Source organism: Martes martes (genome assembly GCF_963455335.1).
Source record: "Martes martes genome assembly, chromosome: 8".
Lineage (NCBI taxonomy): Eukaryota > Metazoa > Chordata > Mammalia > Carnivora > Mustelidae > Martes > Martes martes.
In genome coordinates this window covers 9558019-9578440 of record NC_137895.1, presented here as the reverse complement: position 1 = coordinate 9578440, position 20422 = coordinate 9558019, and the positions used below count along the sequence as shown (strand labels likewise).

At 57.2% G+C, this 20422-nt stretch overlaps 1 protein-coding gene across 2 annotated transcripts; it reads right to left on the bottom strand.

Moving 5' to 3' along the window:
- Positions 1 to 6334: 6334 nt before the first annotated feature.
- On the bottom strand, positions 6335 to 17199 carry CBX6 (chromobox 6; the record flags this gene model as incomplete). 2 transcript variants are annotated; one of them, XM_080811172.1, is made up of 5 exons in its annotated part: positions 6335 to 12147; positions 16451 to 16517; positions 16669 to 16734; positions 16908 to 16951; positions 17131 to 17199. In XM_080811172.1, the coding sequence occupies 5 exons, from the start codon at positions 17197 to 17199 to the stop codon at positions 11143 to 11145; spliced, it is 1251 nt and encodes a 416-aa protein (XP_080667298.1). In that variant the 3' UTR covers positions 6335 to 11142. The 2 variants fall into 2 exon arrangements, with proteins under 2 accessions (XP_080667298.1, XP_080667299.1); XM_080811173.1 differs by having other exon boundaries at positions 6335 to 12093.
- Positions 17200 to 20422: the final 3223 nt, after the last annotated feature.

The following is a 20422-nucleotide window of genomic DNA, read 5'->3' as shown; positions in this document are numbered from 1 at the left end:
TCCTCATTCAAAATGACCTCAAACCGGCCACATTCTGCAACGTTCCCTCTGGGGTCCTGGGAAACGCACTTGCATCCTGGCCCCCAGAGGCTGGGAGAGCAGGCTATTCCCCAAGCAGCTCGGTCCTTGCCTCGCAGAAGCAGAAGCAGAAGCAGAAGCTTAGCCAGCCTCTCCACTTTGTCGCTCATCCTCAATCCTCAGGATTCCAGGGGACACATGCCAGGCCCTTGGGTTCTCTGAAGCCCCCTCACTTGGCCACACAGCCCTGGAGGGCTGAGGGACCAAGAGCACCTCCCCTTTGCAAGTCTATGCTTTGGAATGGGGGTACCTGGTACCTGTCGCCCTCAGCTCTGGGGGTCTGGACTGGAGCGGGCAGCAGGGCTGCGGGGGAAGGGAGGGATTGGAGTGGTATTTCCATTACAGGTCCCTCGGTCACAGACGCTGGAGACAGGCCAGAAAGGGATGAGTCAGAGACAAGGCGCAGGGTTCAGACCCCACCAGTGGAAGGCAGTGAGTCAGGCAGCCCGTGGGGGCCAATTTGCAGTCCGGAGGCTGGTTTTGAATACGGAGTCTGAGGGTGTCACATCAGGGTGGAGCAGAGGGGTTGAAAGCATGGACTTCGAAGTTAAGGTGTTTGGGTTTCAATTCCAGCTCCGCACACAACTTACCAAGGGTGCCACCCAGAGGAAGTGACTCAGTCTCTCTGGCCAGTTTCCCTGGCTGCACCATGGGAGCAGTAAACCAGAATGAAACTCCAGTGTGAGGCTCAAAGCCTGCCTCATGGGGCCCTCAGCAGGGTTCCCTGCAATTCCAGGAGGAAGAGAGTATTACTCTCATCTCCCATTTTACAGATGGGGAAACTGAGGCACGGCGGAGCCTGAGCAACACGCCGTGGAAGGCCCATGCAGTCAGGCAGCCCAGCTCTACTCAGTGTGCCCTCACCTACCAAGCTACACGGCAGGACGTGGGCACAGTGCGAAGGATGACCGCACGGGTTCAAATCCCACCTCTACCGCATAGGAATTCGTGAGCCGTAACTTCACCTTTCTAGACCACAGAGCCCTCATTTCTATATCGTGGGTACTGAGCTCTCTGGGTTGTGAGGATTTAATTAGTTAATCCTTGTGAAGTCCAGTCCGTCTGTATTAACTGTCCTTAAAGCAGTTCTGGGTTGGAAGGATGATTAGAGGAAGCCCCTCTCCTCTGTCTTACAGAAGAGGATGCAGAGGCCCCAGAGAGAGTGACTGATGGCACTGAGATCACAGAGTGGCAGAGCTGGGGCTCACCCACTGCTTCTCGACGATCTCGAAGCTGTTACGTGGGAGGAGGGCATTGAGAGTTGGTGAGCAAACTGCTGGAGCCCCTGGGCGGGAAGTCAGAGGGATGGTCAAGTCCGGATACACAGGTCTGGAAGATAGCTCCTCTTACCCAAGAGGTGCTTGAACAAAAACCGTCTCACACCCATCACCTCAGGCCTCCCAAGAACCCTGCCAAGCAGGGACTCCCGGCTTCCACAACAGCTGAGGGGCACGAGGGCTGGAGAGGGGAAGTGACCCGACCACCGGAACCCAGACAAGAGTCTCCTTCTGGTGACAGGGGTGAAAAGCAGGCAGAGGAGGGATGAGTGTGGAGGAGCAGGTCAGGGCTGATCAGAACAGAAAGCTTCCGCCGGGACTTCGACATGGAAACTGTGCCAAGGGAGCCTGAGAGAGGACGGTCACTTTAATGAGTCCCTGTGGGGGACCATCTACAATTGCCTTTTCCAAAGTGCATCCTGTTGCCTTGATCACAGACAGGAGTATCGGAGCCTTAACAGAGAACCCCTAGGGACCTCCAAATCCACCCCGAAAGAGTGTGTGGCTCGTGCTGGGATTTCACACCATGAGATGAGGGGGACAGAAGGCTGGCAGGGGGGCCTGTCTTTATGCCACACCACCAAGAACCCCTGCCACCTGCTTTGTCCCATTTCCATCAGCCCATCTCGGCTCTGCATCGATGTTTCCCTCTGGCTCATAAAGACTAATTGCCAGCAGCTGTCATTTAAATGGAGGCTCATGTCTTTGTCACACTCTGAGCCCAGCCTTTGGAAGAGATGGAGAAGACTTTGGTCTTCTGCTCTAATGAAGGTCATATTCCGTCTAGAGGGACCACAGGGGACCTGTTCCCATCTAGCCTCCTATGTGTCTGCCGTGTATTCGCATTTTCACACTTACCCTGAGTCTCATTGTTCTACAGAGATTTCAGAAGTTTGGGGAGGGAGCAAGATGCTGGGCAAAGAGAGACGTGGGTTACTATCCAAGTACATGAGGCTTGGCTTTTCAGTTCTCTTTTAACTATTGGTTTTTCATTTAATTCTATAGGAACCGTGATGACAATTTCTTGAAAAGTACTAGGATTTGCTTTTTATCATGCCACATGATGTACAAGGAAATGTCTGGAAATCTTCAGTGTGTGCTTGACAGTGACGTGTCAGGTGCAAGATTCCATACATGCTGTTTGTCATTCTGCCGTGCATTTGCAGCCTGCTTCTTTGTATGTCTTGTAATTTTGGATTGCAAGCTCACGTTAAGGAGGGTTTTATCTGTGAGGATCACACTGCGGCTTTTATCGTGGGAATGTTCCTCCAGAGAGGCTTGTATCTCCCATTGCCACATGCTCTGTGGGTGTAACGCATCCCACATTTGCTTTGTATGTTAATTACCAGACTCGGTAGTTCTGGAACCATATGGGTAATGCAAATTCAAATCTCAAATTTGTGTTAGTGAAGGTCTAGAGTCATAATTTCTCAAGAGAGACTTCATTTTTGTTTTTCCAACCAGAGCCAAAAATGAGACAATGTCTCTGACAACTTTTTTTTTTTTTGACCATTTGCCTTTTCATTGAAGATATGCTTTATTCAGGTGCCTTGGTTTCAGATCTCTTTTGGCAATGGCCAGGGGCCTTGTCTCCCATCCGTATATAGATGTAGACTCCAAGCTCCTTGGTTACCAAGTTCAACAAAGGCCAACACCTCCCCACACCTGTCCTGCAGACCCGCCCTACAGAGCAAAGGATTGGCATCTTCTTATCACTCTGATTTTGGCTCCCTCTTTGTTTATGGTTCTTGAGGATTTCTTTACTATCTTGGAAGGTCAGCTGGGTGTTTAACAGGATGTCTGTTATACAGTAGTATCTCTAGGCATTGTGTAACATCCCATTGGAAGCTTCCATCCACCATGCCCAAGTCCTGGGTTCCACTCCTTCAGCCTCTGAGGGACCCTGGTAAGCACCCTCCCATACACCGCTTGTCTGACTCACTGTCCCCAGCCACCTGCCCCACAACCTCACCCAGAGGAAAGGCATGAGATTGCTGGGTGCGTGGCAGGCAGGGGCTGGATATCCCAGTGGCCTCTAGAGCAAAGCACCTAAGTCCTAAGTGATCCTTCCCAGGTGTCTGGTGACATCTCAGAGCTGAGCTGTACTTGGGGACAAAGGTTCTTCAACAAAGGGACAGGTTCCTCTAGCAGTCCCTTGGCGAGCAGGAACTTGCTGCTCCAAGTCTTATATCTATGGGTCAAAATCCCTCCTGATTCACGCCCAAGGTGTCCCAAACTGCATTCACCCTCCTCCCAAGCCGACTCCTCCACCAGGCTCCCCCACCCCCGTCTGCCCCGTGAGTGGCACCAACACCCACTCTTTTGCTCACTAGACACCCGGGAGGTTTTCAGAGGCTCCCTCCTGTAAGCACTGCAAGCCAGTCGCAAAATCTTCAATATTCCAAATCTCTGTCAACTCCGGCCATCCCTCCCATCCGCACCGCCTCTGCTGTGCCCGGTCTCATTAGTGCTCACCAGGGTCATCTCTTCCTCTGTCCCTCCTCTGCTGAGAGTGGACGTCTGGAGGGTGGGGCCTCTCCCCTGCTGCTTCCCTTGCAGAGCCCGAGTGTGGATCGGGAGCCTGAGCTCTCAGAGCTGGAGCCATTTGAAGTCCGAACCGTCAGAAGCCCGCGGCCTGAACAAAGGGTGCAGAATGGGCACAGAAGCCTGTGATCTGGCTTGAGGGGGGCTTGGATCTGGAGGCAACCACGCTGAGCCCCCCCTTTTCACTTCAGGCAGAGCTTGATAAGGACCGAAAAATCACTGCACTTACAGCTTTAAAAAAATGATGGGAGGGATTTTGCGAACTTGTCCTCGCCCATCCCCACCCCCGTCCGTCCCTTGTCCCAGCCCTGAGCATCGTGGCATGGCTGACCCGGACCCCAGGCAAGGCCCAGGAATAGGAGGTGAGGCTGGGGGGGCTGGGTAAGGGGCCACCTGGCAGATGAACCCCGTGGCACCAACAGTGACACTGATGCATTTCAGACAAGGCATCACGGCCTCTGGGCTGAGTGGTCCTGCCCAGCCCTGCAAACAAACCCTCTAATGCTCTTAAGAAGCAGTTGTGATCACGCTCCCTCAGAGGCAACTAATACACAGAGCTCACTGCTGAGTAATGGCATGCGACAAGGCACTGTGACTTGTGACAAGGGACGGCAGTGACTCTAAGTCTCTGAAGGCACCTGCCTCACAAGGGCAGCCGCCCCGTGTTCTCAGTCCCGGGGAGCATGGGGCTTGGGGGCAAGTCTGGCCTGGAGGGCAGCCCCCGCCACCACTGAGAACCAAGCCACTTCCGGCAAATGAATGGATTAACCTAGTCTCCCCCACGGGAGCCTGACAGCTCCTCACTTGAGGCTTCGCTAGGCACCCGGGAGTGGGGCAGGTGCCCGGGGTGCAGGAGGGGTGGGGGAAAGAGGGGGATGAAAGGAGGCAGAAAAGCTCTCACTGGGGTTTGGCCTGCAGTGGGTGGGCTGAGCTCCTGGCTGTTCTTTTGCTCAGTGTGGATTAAGGAGTTTTGGAGAAGAGAACACTGGGCACCTGGTGAGATGACCAGGGGGAGGGAGGGGTGGCTTGGAGTAGATGCCGTGGAGAAGGGCCAGCCCTGACTTCAAAGAGGGACACCACATCCCTTGCCCTCTTACCACCTACCTGCCGGGACCAGGGGCAGACAGGGACATGCTTCCATTTGTCCTGCTGGCCCAGTTGGATGACTTCTCAGTTACTGCTTCTCAGTTACTCCCCGGCCTCCCTGACCCCATCAGTAAGGGAGTGACAACTGGGGAAGAGATTGAGGGCCCAGCGCGTGTCAGGCGCTAGGCTGTGAGCTGCGGGTTATCATGGGATGACGCGCCCCACCCACAGAGGGACAAGGCCTCAGGTTGTGGACAGGGAGGTGCTGCTGGCCATGGGAGGCCCCCCTGAGAGAACCCAAGGACAGTGGGAGGGGCCTGCACCCCCAGGAGGCCGCCAGGTGGAGGACTTGGGACATGATCCTGAGGGCAAGGTGGAGGCGGGGTGGGGGTTCCAGCCCCCTGTGGCACTGGCGTGTAAGAGGCAGGGGTGGTGCGGGCAAGAACGGAGCCCAGCAGATCGGTCAGGATGGGTGGGGGTGCGCAGGGTGCGGAGACATCCAAGAGGGGAGACAGTGGGGATTTCATGATGGGGGAGGTATGGGTGCTGTGGGAGGATTCAGGGGGGACACCTGCTCAAGGCCTAGCAAACATGGCTCAAGAGCAGAGAGGCGGGCCCTTGAGGAAGGTATGGGATTGCCCCGGGCTGCGGCTTTTAAACCCCCGAGGGTCCCCTGTGTGGGGAGAGGGCACCTTGTGGCTGCTTATCTCATCGGAGAAGGCACCCAAACACCCAGAAAACATTTCTCCGCACTGGCCTGCTCTCCCAGGCTCTGTGGCAAGAAGCTTGTTAGGGGGGGCGTCTGGGTGGCTCAGCAGGTTAAGCCTCTGCCTTCGGCTTGGGTCATGGTCTCGGGGTTCTGGGATCGATCCCCGCATCGGGATCTCTGCTAGGCAGGGAACCTGCTCCCCTCACCCTCTCTGCCTACTTGTGATCTCTGTCTTCAAATAAATAAAATCTTAAAAAAACAAAAAAAAAGAAGCTTGTTACGGACCCAGCCCCACAGGCTCCCTTGTCTGCAGCTACTACGATTCCAAGTGGGGAGCGGGGAGCAGGGAATGGGCAGTGGCAGGCCCTCCCCCCTCCAAGGTACCCACCTGCCTGGAAGCCCTGCAGTCTCATGGCTTGGGGTCCTCACCCCCAGCTCAGCCCACCTACCGGCTGCGAGGCGGGAGGTGGTGAGCTCCGAAATGGGCCACAGCTGGCAGGCCAGGCCACACACCCCCCCCCCCCCCGCCCCTCACCCGCAGCAGGTGAGGGCTGGCCCGATGTGATGCGTAAAGACCACAGGCACGGCGGGAAGAAATGAGACAAACACATCCCCACCCTAGGGGCCAGGCCTTAGCTTCGGAATGTGACAATTTATTTGGGGGGGGGGAGAGGCTTTTCACTCCCCCTTCCTGGCATTGATACAACATTGAAGAGCAGCAGGAACTAAACGTACAAGACGAGAGTGATCGGCACAAACCCCCCTCCCCCGGCCCAGAAACAACCGAATCCGGAACAGAACCAAAGCCCACACCCAAAACACGCCGTCTTCTCCACCTGCAGGCTCCAGGAGCGGGAGCGGGCAGGTGGCCTGGGGGACCCACCCCCACGCGGGGGGAAGGGGGGCGGCATCTCCATTTCCGGTCTGCCGCCCTGCTCAGTCCCCCTCTCGCGCCACTGGAGGCAAAGTTTAGCCAGCTGGCAGCTGGATGGTTGAACCACAGACAAAGGCAACAACACTTCATTTTTAAAATGAGAAAGAGAAAAAAAGAGATGGCGCCCCTCCCCAAATATAGAGCTATATACGTATATTTTATATATATAGAATTCATTCGTGCACAATTCATTTAAATGAGCTTTTCAAAAATTAAAAAAAAAATTATAAGATACATTTTTTTAGGCCTTTGTTTTTTTTAAATTAAAACAAACAAAAAGTGTCCATCTGCACTCCTCCCAAGAAGGGGGGCAGGCCCCAGAACCCTTCATTCCTTCTACCTTGCTTGGCCTGTTGCAAGGGGTCCCCTGTTAGATCATCAATCCCGTTTGCCTAGCTGAAGCTCTGCATACAGTAGGCACTCACTCAGTGTTGGAGCAGGGTATCAACTCCTTCGAGGAGGGGCAGGGGGACCCTGCAGGCATGGGGCGTGGGGTCCTCAGTCCCCACTCAGCCTGGCCCCGTACTTTGGCATCTTGGTGACTGCCAGCAAGACGGAGTCAGGCTGGGGAGACCCTCTCCTGGAGTGTTAGCCCCTAAACTCCTTTCTGAATCCGAGAGGAGATGCAGACCGAAAAAAACGAAAACCTTTAAACACTTTCCTTTTCTTTTTAAAAGTGATTCCTTAAACCATACAAGCCCCCAAGAGGCTGCCTGGGACTAGTGCATGGGAGCCCGAAAGCGGAACTTACCCTATGGGTCTCCACTGTCCGGCGTGGGCCAAGTGCAAAAACAAAACAAAAGCAAAAAAACCCCAAAACCCAAAAAACCCAACCCAACCCAACCAACCAGTAAAACCCCAGAAAGTGGGAATGGTGGTGCGTCCACTTGGGTCCCCATGGAGGCTAAAAGGGCTGGTCATGGCCCAGCACCCCCCACCTAACAGGTTCCTCCTCTGGGCTGACCCCTCAACCAAGGCTGCCTGGGAAGGGTGCGGCAGTGGCCTCGACATCCCAGGCTCCCACCTTTGAATGGGCTTTTCCCAAAACACCAGAGCAGCTGGGCTCCTCACCCCAGCGAAGCAGCTTTGCCTCCCAGAGCCCCAGTTTCCCCGTCTTTTCAATGGGGTAATCCCTCCCACTGTGCCCACCTCACACTGAGGTTGGACCTCAATCATCCCTTCTTTCCAGGAGAAGGATGGGGCTCGTTTTGCCCCCGACCCCTTTGCAGGGCAAGAAGAGGGCTGTGGGAGGCTAGAGGCCCCAGTGCCAGAGCCGTCGACCAGCACTGAATCCTCAGCACCCGTCTGGACACCAGCAGTGCTTTATGAAGAGGACTTGGACCCAATACGCCCATTTCACAGAAGGGCACACTGAGGATCAGAGAGGGGAATAAGACAGGGAGGTGTCCCAACTTCCCATCTCAAACTGGAGACACCAGACCTCACTTGTTTCCTACGACATGGTGGGGGGGAGGGGTGGCATTAAGGGGAGATGACTGATGCCCCAACCAATACTGAATATAGCAGGATATCAGGCTTTGGGGGGGGTATTTCACGTATAAAAATAAAGCAAACCAGAATGCAACTTCTGCTTGGTAATTAGGCAAACGGAAAAGCAGCAAGGGGAGAGGAAGGGCCCGTAGGAGGCTGATTCGTGCAAGAGTGTGTGTGGGGGCGGTTATGGGTCCCCGCTCAGAGCCGCCCTGGGAGAGAGGTCAGGAGGGCCCCACTTGCTCTTGACCCTGCGCAAAGCAGTGCGCATGCGTGCCTCTGTGTGTGCTGACACGGAATGGGGCCACATGGCTGAGGGTCAGGGGCAGCAGCCCACCTGTGCAAAGAGAAGGGGCAGGCGTTCCCCTCTCCCCATGGTTACCCCCAATCCCTTAGGGTTACCACCTAAAACTCTCCCAGAATCGACAGCGCCTGTCTCCCTGAAGCTTGTGTCCCCCCCCCCCACCTGGTCAGGGAAGCTCAGGGGTGTTGTGGTCTTTGGGGTGATGGAGAGGGAGGGACCAGATGACCTGACAAGCTGGCAAACGAATGACAGAGAGCAAGAAACCCAACTGTATCTAGTCACCAGCCTTCCTGGACAAAGTCACCAAGGACACAACAGGGGGACTCCCGCTCACCAACACCCCCCCCTTCCCTTCAGATCTCAGCTCCCTTCGCTGGGCGCCTGCAGGGCTGGCTAGTTCCCGTGGGACCAGCAGTCAGCCTTCCCTTTGAAGGAGGGTAGGTGTGGGGTCTGGGCCCAGGACAGGAGGGAGGTTGCCCCCTGCCTCAGGCCGAGCAGTGGGCCAAATCCTAGGGACGCGCCCGCCAGGCCTAGGCCCTCCGCCCCGCTCCTAACACCGCCACCTCACCTGTGCAATCACTGCGGTACGAATTTTCTTTAAATATCGCTTTCTCTCCCCTCCCCCCGCTCCCACCCTGACCCCAGAGGAATCCCACAATATTTTTTTCTATTTCTTTTTTCTTTTTTCCTCTTTTTTTGTTTTTTGTTTTTCTGCAAAACTAATTCTTTCACTTTCCTGTCATAAAATCACCTCTGAAAACACAACTTCTTTACAAAAAAAGTCACGAATGACACGGACTCTCAGGAAAACACATTTCTATGGTCTCTGGAAAACACCTGTAACTGACACCCAGGCGGTCACTCACCTGGGGTGAGGGGTCAGCGGGGCGGGGGGGGGGGGACATCCCCTCGAAGGACAGAGGAGAAATACCAGCCCTTATTTGGGGGGAAGCCAATTGGCACTTGGACGGCCACAGAGCCAACACAAAGGGCAGGGTGGGGAGGGGTCTAGGAGTGCCAGCCCCCCAAACCCTGGGAGGGCCCTTGTCCTACATCCGGGGGTGGGGGAGGGGCAGGGAGGGTTGGAAGAACAAGTCCTCCCATAATCCGGACAAAGGCATTTGCTCCCTAACGGGATTCCCTTTCTGCCTCCTCCTACCTTTGCCATCACGCTTCTCAGTTAGGACACTGCTCGATGCACACGCCAGGAAGTTCCCTCGAGCCAGGAGCAGGGCTGCGCTACCCAGGCCAGACTGAGACCCCGGGCCGGCCCAGCGGGTGGCCACCCCACAGTGCCCTGGAGCTCAGGTCCCACATACCCTCTCTCTCCCGGAGAGCACATGCCCCTCTTTGGTCACCCCCTTTGGCCTGCCCACCCTCCCAGTGCCTGACCTAAAGCTGGGGCCCTGGCCTCCGCCACCGGCACAGACCCCTCCGCTCCCTGGCGACAGAGAAGGAAAGCCACCCCGGGCTCCAGAGCCTCCTACGGGTGCCAGCAGGCTGTGCTATGAGAAGTTTCAGCGGTCAGAAGCAAGGCGGGGGACGGCAGAAGAGCCTGGGACACCCCCCCCCCACCCGGAGTGGTTTCCAGGCTTCCTCCTCCCCCCACACACGGGGGGGAGGAAGGGAGGGGAAAGCCAGGGCCAGCATCTCCCCTCTCCACCTCAGTCCCCACCGTGCCATGTCTGCAGCAAAGGCCAGGCTGGTTGAGCGGACCCTCCGGAAGAGGAGGGTGTGGGAGTGCGCACCCCAGCACATTTGGGCTGGGGGGGGGGGATCGGCCTGGGGGCTCCACAGCAAACTCCTTGGACCTGCGCCAGGTCTGGGCAAGGAAAGGTCGGGCCTTCGACAATCCCATTCTGAGCAACCCTCAAGGGAGCCGCTTGGATAGCCCTGGGCCCAGCGCATATCCAGGTACGCGCGCAAACACGCCGTGGGGTGGCAGGGACGCCCGCCAGCTGGAAGTTTCCACGGCAGATTCTTGTAGCACCTTTGGTTGAGAACTGAAGGGCCCTTTAGCTGCTGGGAGGCCAAGGCAGGGTGAGGGCCCTGGCGACCCCTCCCACCTCTGAGATGGGGAGGAGGAAGGAGCAGGGCAGGGTGGAGCCTAAGGGGACCTGCTCAGGTCAGGTCCAAGTCAGGTCCGGCAGTGGGCAGGAAGACCCAGGCCTCTGGCCCTGTTCCTGCCACCCTCGCTGACCTCTGACCGGGCTTTGCCATCCCTGGCCCTCCTGCCCAGGTCTGGAGGGGAAAGAAAGGGACAGCGCCCCTGCTGGGAGGGGGGGTCTCCTAAGGGCCCCACAGCTGCTGGGTTAGCACCGAGAAATTCAGATGCTGTGCGTGAGAGCTGAAAGCAAGCTGGGGAGACAGAGCAGGATGCGGAGCAGGCAGCTGAACCCCAGGTTTGAGGGCTCCCTGGGAGCCGCCCAGCAGGCCCCACCATGCATGGGCAGGGAGGGTGCCAAGGGCCAAGAAGGAGGACTTCCAAGTGCCCTCACCCCACCCCAGCCCTAACCCGTTCCAAGACTGCTGCTCCCACTGGGCTTGAGGGAGGGGGGTGCTCCAACTGCCCGGCCCCATCCCGGAGGGGCAACACTGAGCCATTTGAAACAAGCAAAGCACAGGCAGAGGTGTCTGAGGGCGGGGATGGGGGCGGGAGCAAGAGGATGACTTTGGGCAGGAGGGCCCCCCCAAGCCCCCCTCCTTGGTGGAGCCCCCCTCACTTGCTCACCCCACCGCTGCCACCACCCCCAGTGGCACCTGCTACCCCAGTAGCCACCTTCTCGAAATCCTCAGGGTTGCAGAATTCCTTGATAGTGACTGTCAGAAGGTTGCTGGTGACATCGGTGACAACCACATTGGAGCAGGGTGACATCTCAGGGCGCCAGTCCCCAGCTTCAGGCTCCGAGGCAGCACTGGCAGGCTCGGGGGCCACGGGCAGGGCCGGGCTGGCGGCAGCAGGGACGTCGGGAAGCACCCGCTTGCTGGTGGCCGCAGCCTCAGGAGGGATGGACAGGTCAAGCACTTCCGGCTCCCGCCAGTCGGGAGCAGTGGGGCTCACGGTCTCAGGGAGCAGCTTGGGGGGCACATCGTGGGGGTCAGATGAGGACTGCGGTGCTGGCGAGGGGCAGCTGGAGGAGCTGGAGCTGCGGGCATCAAAGGGGGCCGCGGGGGCAGCCAGGTGCAGCCCTGGGCTGGGAGAGGCCGCAGGGTCAGCCTTCCCCGCCAGCGGGGGAGGCGGAGGGCCGGGCGGGGGCTTATTGTACAGCGCGAAGGGGCCAAACTTCATGTGGCGGATCTGGGTGCGGAGGATGCTCTCGCTGAACTTCTTGCTCTTGCCGATGACCCGGTTCCTCGAGGGGACCTTGGGGCGAGCGAGTGCTCCGGCCCCCTGCCCAGGGCCCCCGCCGCCGCCCGTGCCCTTGTCAATGACCTTCAGATTGAGGATGATGCGGTTACGCTTGGGCTCCCGAGGCTTCACCTTGCGGTTGATGATGCGCACCGTCTCGGAGAAAGGCGAGATAGGGGGGCGCAGGCCGGGGCTGCCGCCCTGGGGGTCAGGGCGGGGCAGGGGGCGGCGGGACATGCGGTGGCAGCGGCGGATGTCCTTCTTGAGCCGGTGCACAGCTGCGCTGGAGTGCAGCTTGGGCGAGGAGGCGCTGACGCCCGGCTTGACAGAGAAGTGCACATCGCTGATGCGGAGGGCCTCGGCCTGGGCCCGCGCCTGCGTGGCGGGGAGGTGGGGGGGGGGGCGGTGAGCAGGGCGGGGCTTCCCGCTGATCTCCCCTGGACGTCTCCCCCCTCCCCCCCAACCCCGTGCCTGCCACCCCCAAGTCCCATCTCATTAAACCATCCTGAGAGCCCGTCAGAGAACACGCGGGTCTCCCAACCCTGTCTTAAGAGACAAAAAGCAAAGGGACTCAGACAGGTGAAGCAAAGCGCACGTCTGAGTAGCGGGACTCTTAAGTCCTGCTACTTTTGAGGGCCTGGGTCCCCGGGACTGATGGATGAGCAGCTGCCCTGGCTGACACAGAAGTGCCGGCAACCAGGACATTGCCTGGGAAGAACTCTGCTCTGTGAAGGATCCCAACCTCGCCGGACACTCCTCCACAGACAGATTCTTGGTGCCAGAAGGAAGAGGGAGGCCCCTCCCTGCTCCACCCCACACCCCAGGGCCACTGACCTACTTGCAGGGTCCCAAAGGCTCGGCCTGCACTCTCTGCCTCTGGAGAGGCTGCACCTCCAGCTTGGACCTGCCTCCCTGGCTGACGTCCCGGAGAGGACGGCCTCTTGGCCCTCTCAGCCCCTCCCACTTCCCCTCTTGGGTCTGATACGCCTCTGTCTTCCCAGGATCTGGCTCAAGGCCTGAGGCTGAGCAAATCAGGGCCAACAGATTCCAAAACCGGCACCTCAAGCCTAGGCTGGAGTCTACCCCGCTGAGACAAGGATCTGGTGGGGATGGACCGAGAGCTGGGACCATACCCGTGCCAGAACGGGCTGGGTGGTGGTGGTGGGGGGACAGGATGGTTGAGCAGGCCTGCGGGCAGCCAGGGAACCTTCCCTGGCTCCTGGGCTCAGCTGTACTCCCAAGTGTGAAATCTGTAATCCCCCCCCCCCCCACCGCCGAGTTCAGGGCAGGGGACTCACAGGGTCATATAAACCGCCCCCCACGGCCGGCCCTTCCTTCACTAACAAAGTACTAGAGTCACAAGACAGCTCCGACTCCCAACACACAGCCTCTCCCCCAGGGGCTGCCCTCCCTGGAGAAGACAAGGGGCGGGCAGTGAGGACGTTGGGGGACTCAGTGTAATAAAAAACGGATGGGGCCTGGAGGAGCACAGCTTAGAGGCACAGGCCTGTCCCGGAGGTGCTGCTAAGACCAACAGGGAAGGCACAGAGTCCAGTGGGGAGAGGATGCGGTGGTCAAGGGACAAAAAGCAATGGCTGATCGATCATCTACACACATCCTGTGTCCTGGTGGGGGACACTCGCTAGGCAGTATCCGCCTCAATCCAGGTGGGAGACAGTGGTGGCCAAGGGGGAGGACACACTCCCACGGTCCATCTGTGAGCTCTCCAAGAGTGAGATCTGCTCTGGGGTCTCTCTACCACCTCCCCCACAGCACTAGACGCTTGATTGGTCCCTCTGAGGTAGCCTGCCTGCACCTCAGACAAAACTAGATTGTATCTGACCACAGTCCCCTGAAGTGGTGTTTGTGGACTTATTTGCTGAATTAGCAAGGTCTATAGAAGGTGGGAGAAACACTTTTTATGCTACGTGGCCCTCCTGGCCTGGCTTGGAGGGGGTCTCCTGGGGCTGCTCGGCCAATAATCCCTTTGAGCACTAGGTGGCAGCACCTGTGATCCAGCGTACCCCACGCTGGCGCTGCCCCCTCCTCCTGGGCACCGGCCAGTAGAGCCAGGCTGGGGCTCCCTCACATCCCTTCTCAGACAAAGGCAGGAGGGGGCCAGCCTCAACTTGGCATGGCAAGCAAGGTTCATCCCCAAGGGAGCTTGGGGGAATCTCCACTCTCTCTAATCCCTGGCCCCCCCACCCGCGGAGGGGTTAGCATTCACACCATCCATAGGCTGCCTGCGCTCAGACCTCTGTCCTCCTGGCTCTGCCCAAGTCCAGGGCTGATGGCTCCTGAGACGAGGCAAAAGTGGGCAAACCTCAGACCTGGGATGACACTCTGGCTCGCTGGGCCATCACCTACCGTCAGATAATATATGCTACCTGCTCCGCCCAGCGTCTGGCACACAGCCTATACTCAACAAATACCAGATTTCTCTCTCCACGGCGGTGGGGAGACAGGATTGATGAGCGATAATCTTTCACTAATATATGGTTTCCAAACCTTTTATGAGGAACATGCCTCACTTTATAGTTTCTAAATATTGTTTAAAAAAAAAAAAAAGACTGGTTTACCCTTTCTCTTCCTCTCTCCTCCCCAGGCTGAGAATTCTGTGAAGGTAGGACCTGGGTGTGCCTGTGAATTAAAAAGGCCAACCGCAGCCACTGTGTTTGCTGCACTCTGATGGGGTGAGAGGCACGGCTCTGAGGGGCTGGCCTGTACCATAGACCACAGCACGGAAGTTTAGAGATCTGGACCCTGCCGCTGACTCTCTGTGACCGTGGACCAGTGCCACAACCTCCCTGGCCTCCGTTTTCCTAGGTGTAAAATGGGGCTAAGTCACAACCTACCTCACGAGCTCCCGTTTCCCTTCAGAACAGCTCCGGGCAGAAAGTAAAGGCTGAGTATCATTTGTTTACTAAACACACCCCCTCTTGGCGACCCACAGAGCCATGGGCTCGGGCCAAGCTGGTCTCCATCCACCCCTTGCCAACATCCACATCACTCTCATAAGGCTCAGGTCCACTCAGCTGCCTCTCCACACCCTCCCCGACCACCTCTTCGGCCTTCATCATCTCCTCGGAGTGTCCACCTTGTCCCCTCCACCGGATGTGTGTACTCTCTGAGGGACAGGGGGAGGAAAAGGAGCCAGAATGAAGGCAGGAAGCTGGGGTGGGCCCTCATGTTAAGTCACCTCTCCTCTCTGGGCCTTGATTTTTTTCATCTGGGTAATGGGACTAATACTCCTTCATGGGGTTGTTGAGAGGATTAAAGGAGATAATCCAGGTGAGGACTCAGCACCCTGTTAGGAGCCAGAGCTAATCAAGGCGGGGGAAAAAGGCATTTCGTGAATCGAAGCTCACGGTCATTACTCACTTGACCGCTAGAGGGCGCTCCAGCTGCGCTGAGAGGCTGTCACACAGCCCACCCGCCCTCCAGCTGCTCCGCCCCATCCCTCCTCCTAAGAAGCATCAAGGGTTAAGGGCGCTCCTCCATGGATCCCCTAATGTGTGTCGGTTGGGAACAGGAGTCATGGAAATAGGTCATTCTGGAAACCAACGGTTCTTTCATGTCTGCTTTAAGTTCAAACCCTTAGCCAGGCACAGACCTTTTGGGGTGGGGGTGGGGCTGGAGAGGCCCACCCCACCTTCACGGGGCTTTGGGCCTTTCGCACGAACTGGAGATGCTGAGGCTGTGCCTTCTGCACAGTCTCTTTCCCGCAGAGTTCTCCCTGCCCTTCCGGTGCCGATCACCCCTGAGTCACAGGCTGTCAGGGTGGGAAGGGGTCGCGAGGCAATGTTAGCACTATTGGGCCGACTATGGTGTCCCACGGAGGCCAGCCTGCAGTCTTGCCCGTCTCCTAGGGTCATCTTACCTTAGCTCTCCGACTCTGACCTTTCTCACTAAGAAAAATCAAACAATCCCTCCAAAAGCTCTAAGATGGCTTCCTCTGGGGCTAGGTCTCCCTCCCTTGCCGAGGCTAATGTGCTATGCTCCCACTTCCCCCAGGCCCCATCCTCATTAGAACCTCCAGAAACAGCGGGGGGGGGCAGAAAGCAGAAGGGGGGAGGCAGTGGCCCGGCCCAGGTGATAAACTCAAAGTGAAGTGATCTAAGGTCAAATTCAAGTTGCATTCCCCAGCGAGGAGGGGAGGCACACAGAACAAATCCTAAGACAGAGAAGGAAGCTGAGGGTAGGGAGGCAAGTGGCCGCCAAAGGCTTCTCCGGTTCCCAGCCCTGAGAGAAACTACATTTACTCTCCCCACGGATCCTAATTCCAGGCAGAGCCCTACTAGCTCAAGGCTGGGGGAGATGAGGGTTCGCCTCCCTGATGAGTAACCTCCCTGCTACCCGCACAGGTAGACAGCCCCCACCTGCCTCACCCACCCCCATTCTGGAGCCCCGCTGGCCTGCCCCAACCCTGGTTTCTTCAGCGAGGATTATCCTCTTCCCTCACTCCCCACTCCCAGGCCCCTCTTGCTAAAGCTGGAGCTGGCCAGGGCCGGCTGCCAGGGGCTCGGTCTGGGGCTCACAACCACCCCCTGCCCAGCTGGGGCCCCTCTGGAAAGGTCCGCCTGCCTGGGCAGCCGAGGATCTGTCCCTCCCTTGCAGGCCCCGTGCTGCGCCAGGGCTAGGGGCCCGAGAGGGGGCTGCTGGGGCTGGGCCAGGTTACCTTCAGAAGGAAAGTTTTGGGTTTGGGTCCCCTCTTCTTGGGCCCATACAGCTCACGCTCCCTCTCCCTGCGGCCGAGAAACGCCAAAGGTTAAAAAGAGCCCCTTCCCGGGCCCCACTCCGCGCTGCCCTCCCCGGCTCTCCCACTTCCCCCGCGTCCCCGCGCGGCGCCCCAGCCGAGCCTTGGCCCCGCCGCCCCTGCCAGCTCCGCAAACTCACTTCTGCTCGAAGGCTGCAATGAGCCGCGAGTCCAGGATGTTCTCTTCAGGCTCCCAAGTACTGTACCTGCCGAGTCACACATGCACAAAATAAAAATGAAAACCTAAGAGGCAGAGGCACATGCGAGGCAGCAAACGTGCACACTTCCCCCCCCACCCCCCACCACCAAGGGAAAAAAAAGGCCCCGGCTGTCCGCTGCCTCCCCTCCCCCCTCGCCCCTGGACCCCGGTGGCACTTACTTGATGGCCCACCCCTTCCATTTCACCAGGTACTCAATGCGTCCCTGAAAAACAGAGGAAAAAAAGGGGGGGAATGGGGGTGGGGAGGATGCGGGGACGCGAGGAGGCGGCGGCGCGGGGGTGGGCGAGAGAGCCCTGGTTAGCGGGACCGCTTGGCCCCGATGGGCCGCGGACCCGGACACCGGCTGCGGGGCAAGGCGTCCCGCCTCGGGAGGCGGCTCACCTTTCGGATCCGCCGTTTGATGATGGATTCGGCCGCGAAGACCCGCTCGCCCACTGCAGACAGCTCCATCTTGCTCAGCGGCACCCACAGCCCATAATACTCCCAGCTCCCGCGGCCGGTGCTGCACCGCTCGCGCACGCGCCGCAGCGCACAGGCCCCGGCGGGCGGGCGCGCGGCGGGGCGCGCGCTCGTGTTCCAGCTGCGGGCCGTCACGTGACCCCTCGGGGCTGGCGCGCCGTTGCCAGGACCTCCCCCTCCCCCGGGGCGGTTGCTAGGGAAAGTGAGCGCTCTCGGGGCGGGGGTGCGCGCTGGCTCTTAAAGGGGCCTCGCCTGGCGGCGGGAGTCCGGGCCCGGAACCCGGGAGATGGTTGGCTTGCGGGAGGCCTGGTCGGGCGCAGTGCAGTCTACCAAAAGCTTTCTTACTCCCTTCTCCATCTTCCCGGCCCCCGATAGCTGCCAACTTCTCCCTCCTTTTAACACCTCCCCCTTGCAAGTCTCCCTAGGCCCCAGAAGGGGAAGGGCGATGGAGTCTCCGCAGCTGCCGCGCATCCTCCCAGCAGAAGTTTGCAAACAGTTAAATATGATACAGCAGAAATGCATTTGCTGTTGCCTTGCCAGGCCCTGCGGGAATTTCTTTAAAACATTGCCCTCCCCCTCCCCAATCCATTATTTATGTATTCGTGGGAGTGTGGTTTTGTAACCAGTTCAGATGAATTAAAACAAAAACTCCACCGCAGGAAGAGGGGTGGGGGCGGTGACTTGGGGTGGAGGAAGGCCGGGAGGATCCAGTGTGTCTGTTCTTCGGCCGGGGTCTTGGGCGGCACCTGCCTTCACCCTGGAGGCGGGGTGAAGATCGCAGCCAGAACTATGTGGCGGCGAGGGGAGGGACAGAGGCTGGGGGGTGAGACGGGTTTCTGGCACCCCAGATCAGGCCCGAGTGGGTCATCCTTGGGTCATTTGGCAGAAACCACCCTCATGACCTTGTCTATATGTTTTCTGATTCCCAGGCCCCCTGGCCTCGGCGCTCTTCGGCTGCGTGCAGCTCCTTCGGTGGGTCCGCCATTGCTCCCGGGGAGACCAGACCCCAGCTTCCTATTTTAGGACAGACCGGGAGACCTGGCTGTCGCGGAATGGACAGGAAATAGCCCTGCCACATAATATGCTCCATTTATTTTCCCTTGAATTATTTAAAGTTTATTTTTAATTACACCAATGGTCTTGTTCTTTGTAAATTAAAAAAAAAAAAAAAGCCCGACTGTCCATAATCTCCATCAAACTGTTAATATCTTCATGAATCCTCTCCCAGCCTCTGTTCTACTTCTATACAAACACACGTATGTATGCATATGTATACATTGTTGTACATAGTATATATATTGATTTCTTTTTAACAAGATGGGATCTTATGAATCACACTGTTTGGAATCTGCTCTTCTCCCTTCATGATATAAAGCGAACCTCTCTTGGTGTCAGTTGGAAATTTTGCCACCATTTGCGTGGCTGTGGTGGGGCTGAGATGGAGGGGGAGAGGAATGGGGATGTAAGGATCGGGATCGTCTCCTGCTTTCAGCACTTGCTTATTAGAAAAGAGGATTTTTACATTTCTGTATCATAATACCAATTCTTGTAGTTTCAAATCAATCACATCAGAATTTCTGCTTCTCCTCCCTGTATCTATGCAGATTTGTTCAATTATTATCTTGGGAGAAATCCCCCTCACCTTCCTTGAAATCAACATGCTCTTGAAAAATAGCTACTTGCTGGCCAGCCCAAAGTGGGCTTTGGTCTAAGAATACAGCTGCCTTCCTGGGGATGATCGGGGTGGACGGAAGATGAGCTATGTGGATTTGAGTGTGTGTGTGTGAGTGTGTGTTCAGACTGAGAGAGACAGGCAGCCAGATAAAGTGGGTAAACATGAAATCCGTTTGTTAGTTCACTCAGCGGCTTTTGTGACCCTTTTTAAGATACTGTGTTCAGCCACCTAAACAAAGCTGCCCCAGGCTTGAGGAGCTCTTAGGTGAGAGGCACCTGCCACATAGTGTGACTACTGTTAGAATAAACACGCAGTAATTTCCTACAGCTGCTGTAACAAATTACCACACACTTAATAGCTTTAAGTAGCACAGACTTCTTATCTTACAGTGCTGGAGGTCAAAAATCCCAAATCAGCGTCAGGGAGCTAGGGTCAAGATATCCCTAGGGCTGGTTCCTTCCGGAGGCTCTAGAAGAGAATCTACTCCTTCCTCCCCTCTTCCGACTTCTGGAAGCCGCTGGCTTTCCTTGGCTCATGGCTGCATCACTCCAGTCTTTACTTTTGCCTTCCCCTGTCTTACCTCCTGCTTCTTTCTGATAAGAACCTTTGTGATTACATTGGGCTCACTCAAATAATTGAGGATTATCTTCTCATCTCAGCATCCTTACCTTAATCATATCTACAAAGTCCCTTTTACCCCAGGGTGACATATTACACAGTGTATGTAAGCAATCAATCCCAGGAGCTCGGCATCATGACCTGTGCCAAAGGCAGACGCTTTGCCAACTGAGCCACGCAGGCGCCCCTCATAGAGCATCTCTATTCTATGAAAGAAAGTCCCTTCTACCTCTTCCACAGTCTGTCCTTCTGAGATTTGGTCCAGCACCGCAAGGGAAAAGTTTAATCTCCTGGACTGTACGAGTTGCTGCACAGAGAAAGGGCATTTCAGCTAGTCTGTGCTACAAAACACCATCATTTGGTGGTTTCATACACAAGAATCTATTTTTTATAAATCTGTGGTTTGCCGGGCTCAGCTGGGCCATGTGTGTGTGTGTGTGTGTGTGCGCGCGCTTTGTTTTGTTTTTACCTGGTCTTGCTTCGGGTCCTTCATGGGGCTGCAGTCAGAGACACGGCCAGAGTCTCTCATGGTGGGGGGCTTCGTCCTGGGTGTTAGCCGGGCCTCGCTCTCCTTGTGGCCTCTCACGATTCAGCCGTCCAGCGCAGGCTTCCTTCCAGGCTGCAGGAGCCCTATAAGGAGGCGGAACACCGCAAGGCCTTGCAAGGTCCAGCCTTGGAAGTTACACAACAGAACTTCTACCGCGGGCTGTTGGTCAGAGTCGGCGGCAGAATTCAAGGTCCTCAAGATTCCTGCTTCCCTGTGTGCCCTCCCCAGGCTCCCTGTGCTTGTCCAGCATAATCTCTTTCCCCCACCCCCATGAGGATGGCACTTGCCATGAGCTGGATTTTCTCCCATGATCAGGTTAAATGAAAAGGTAAGGGCTTTTGCAATGTGATGAATGTCCCCTACCTGCCGACGTT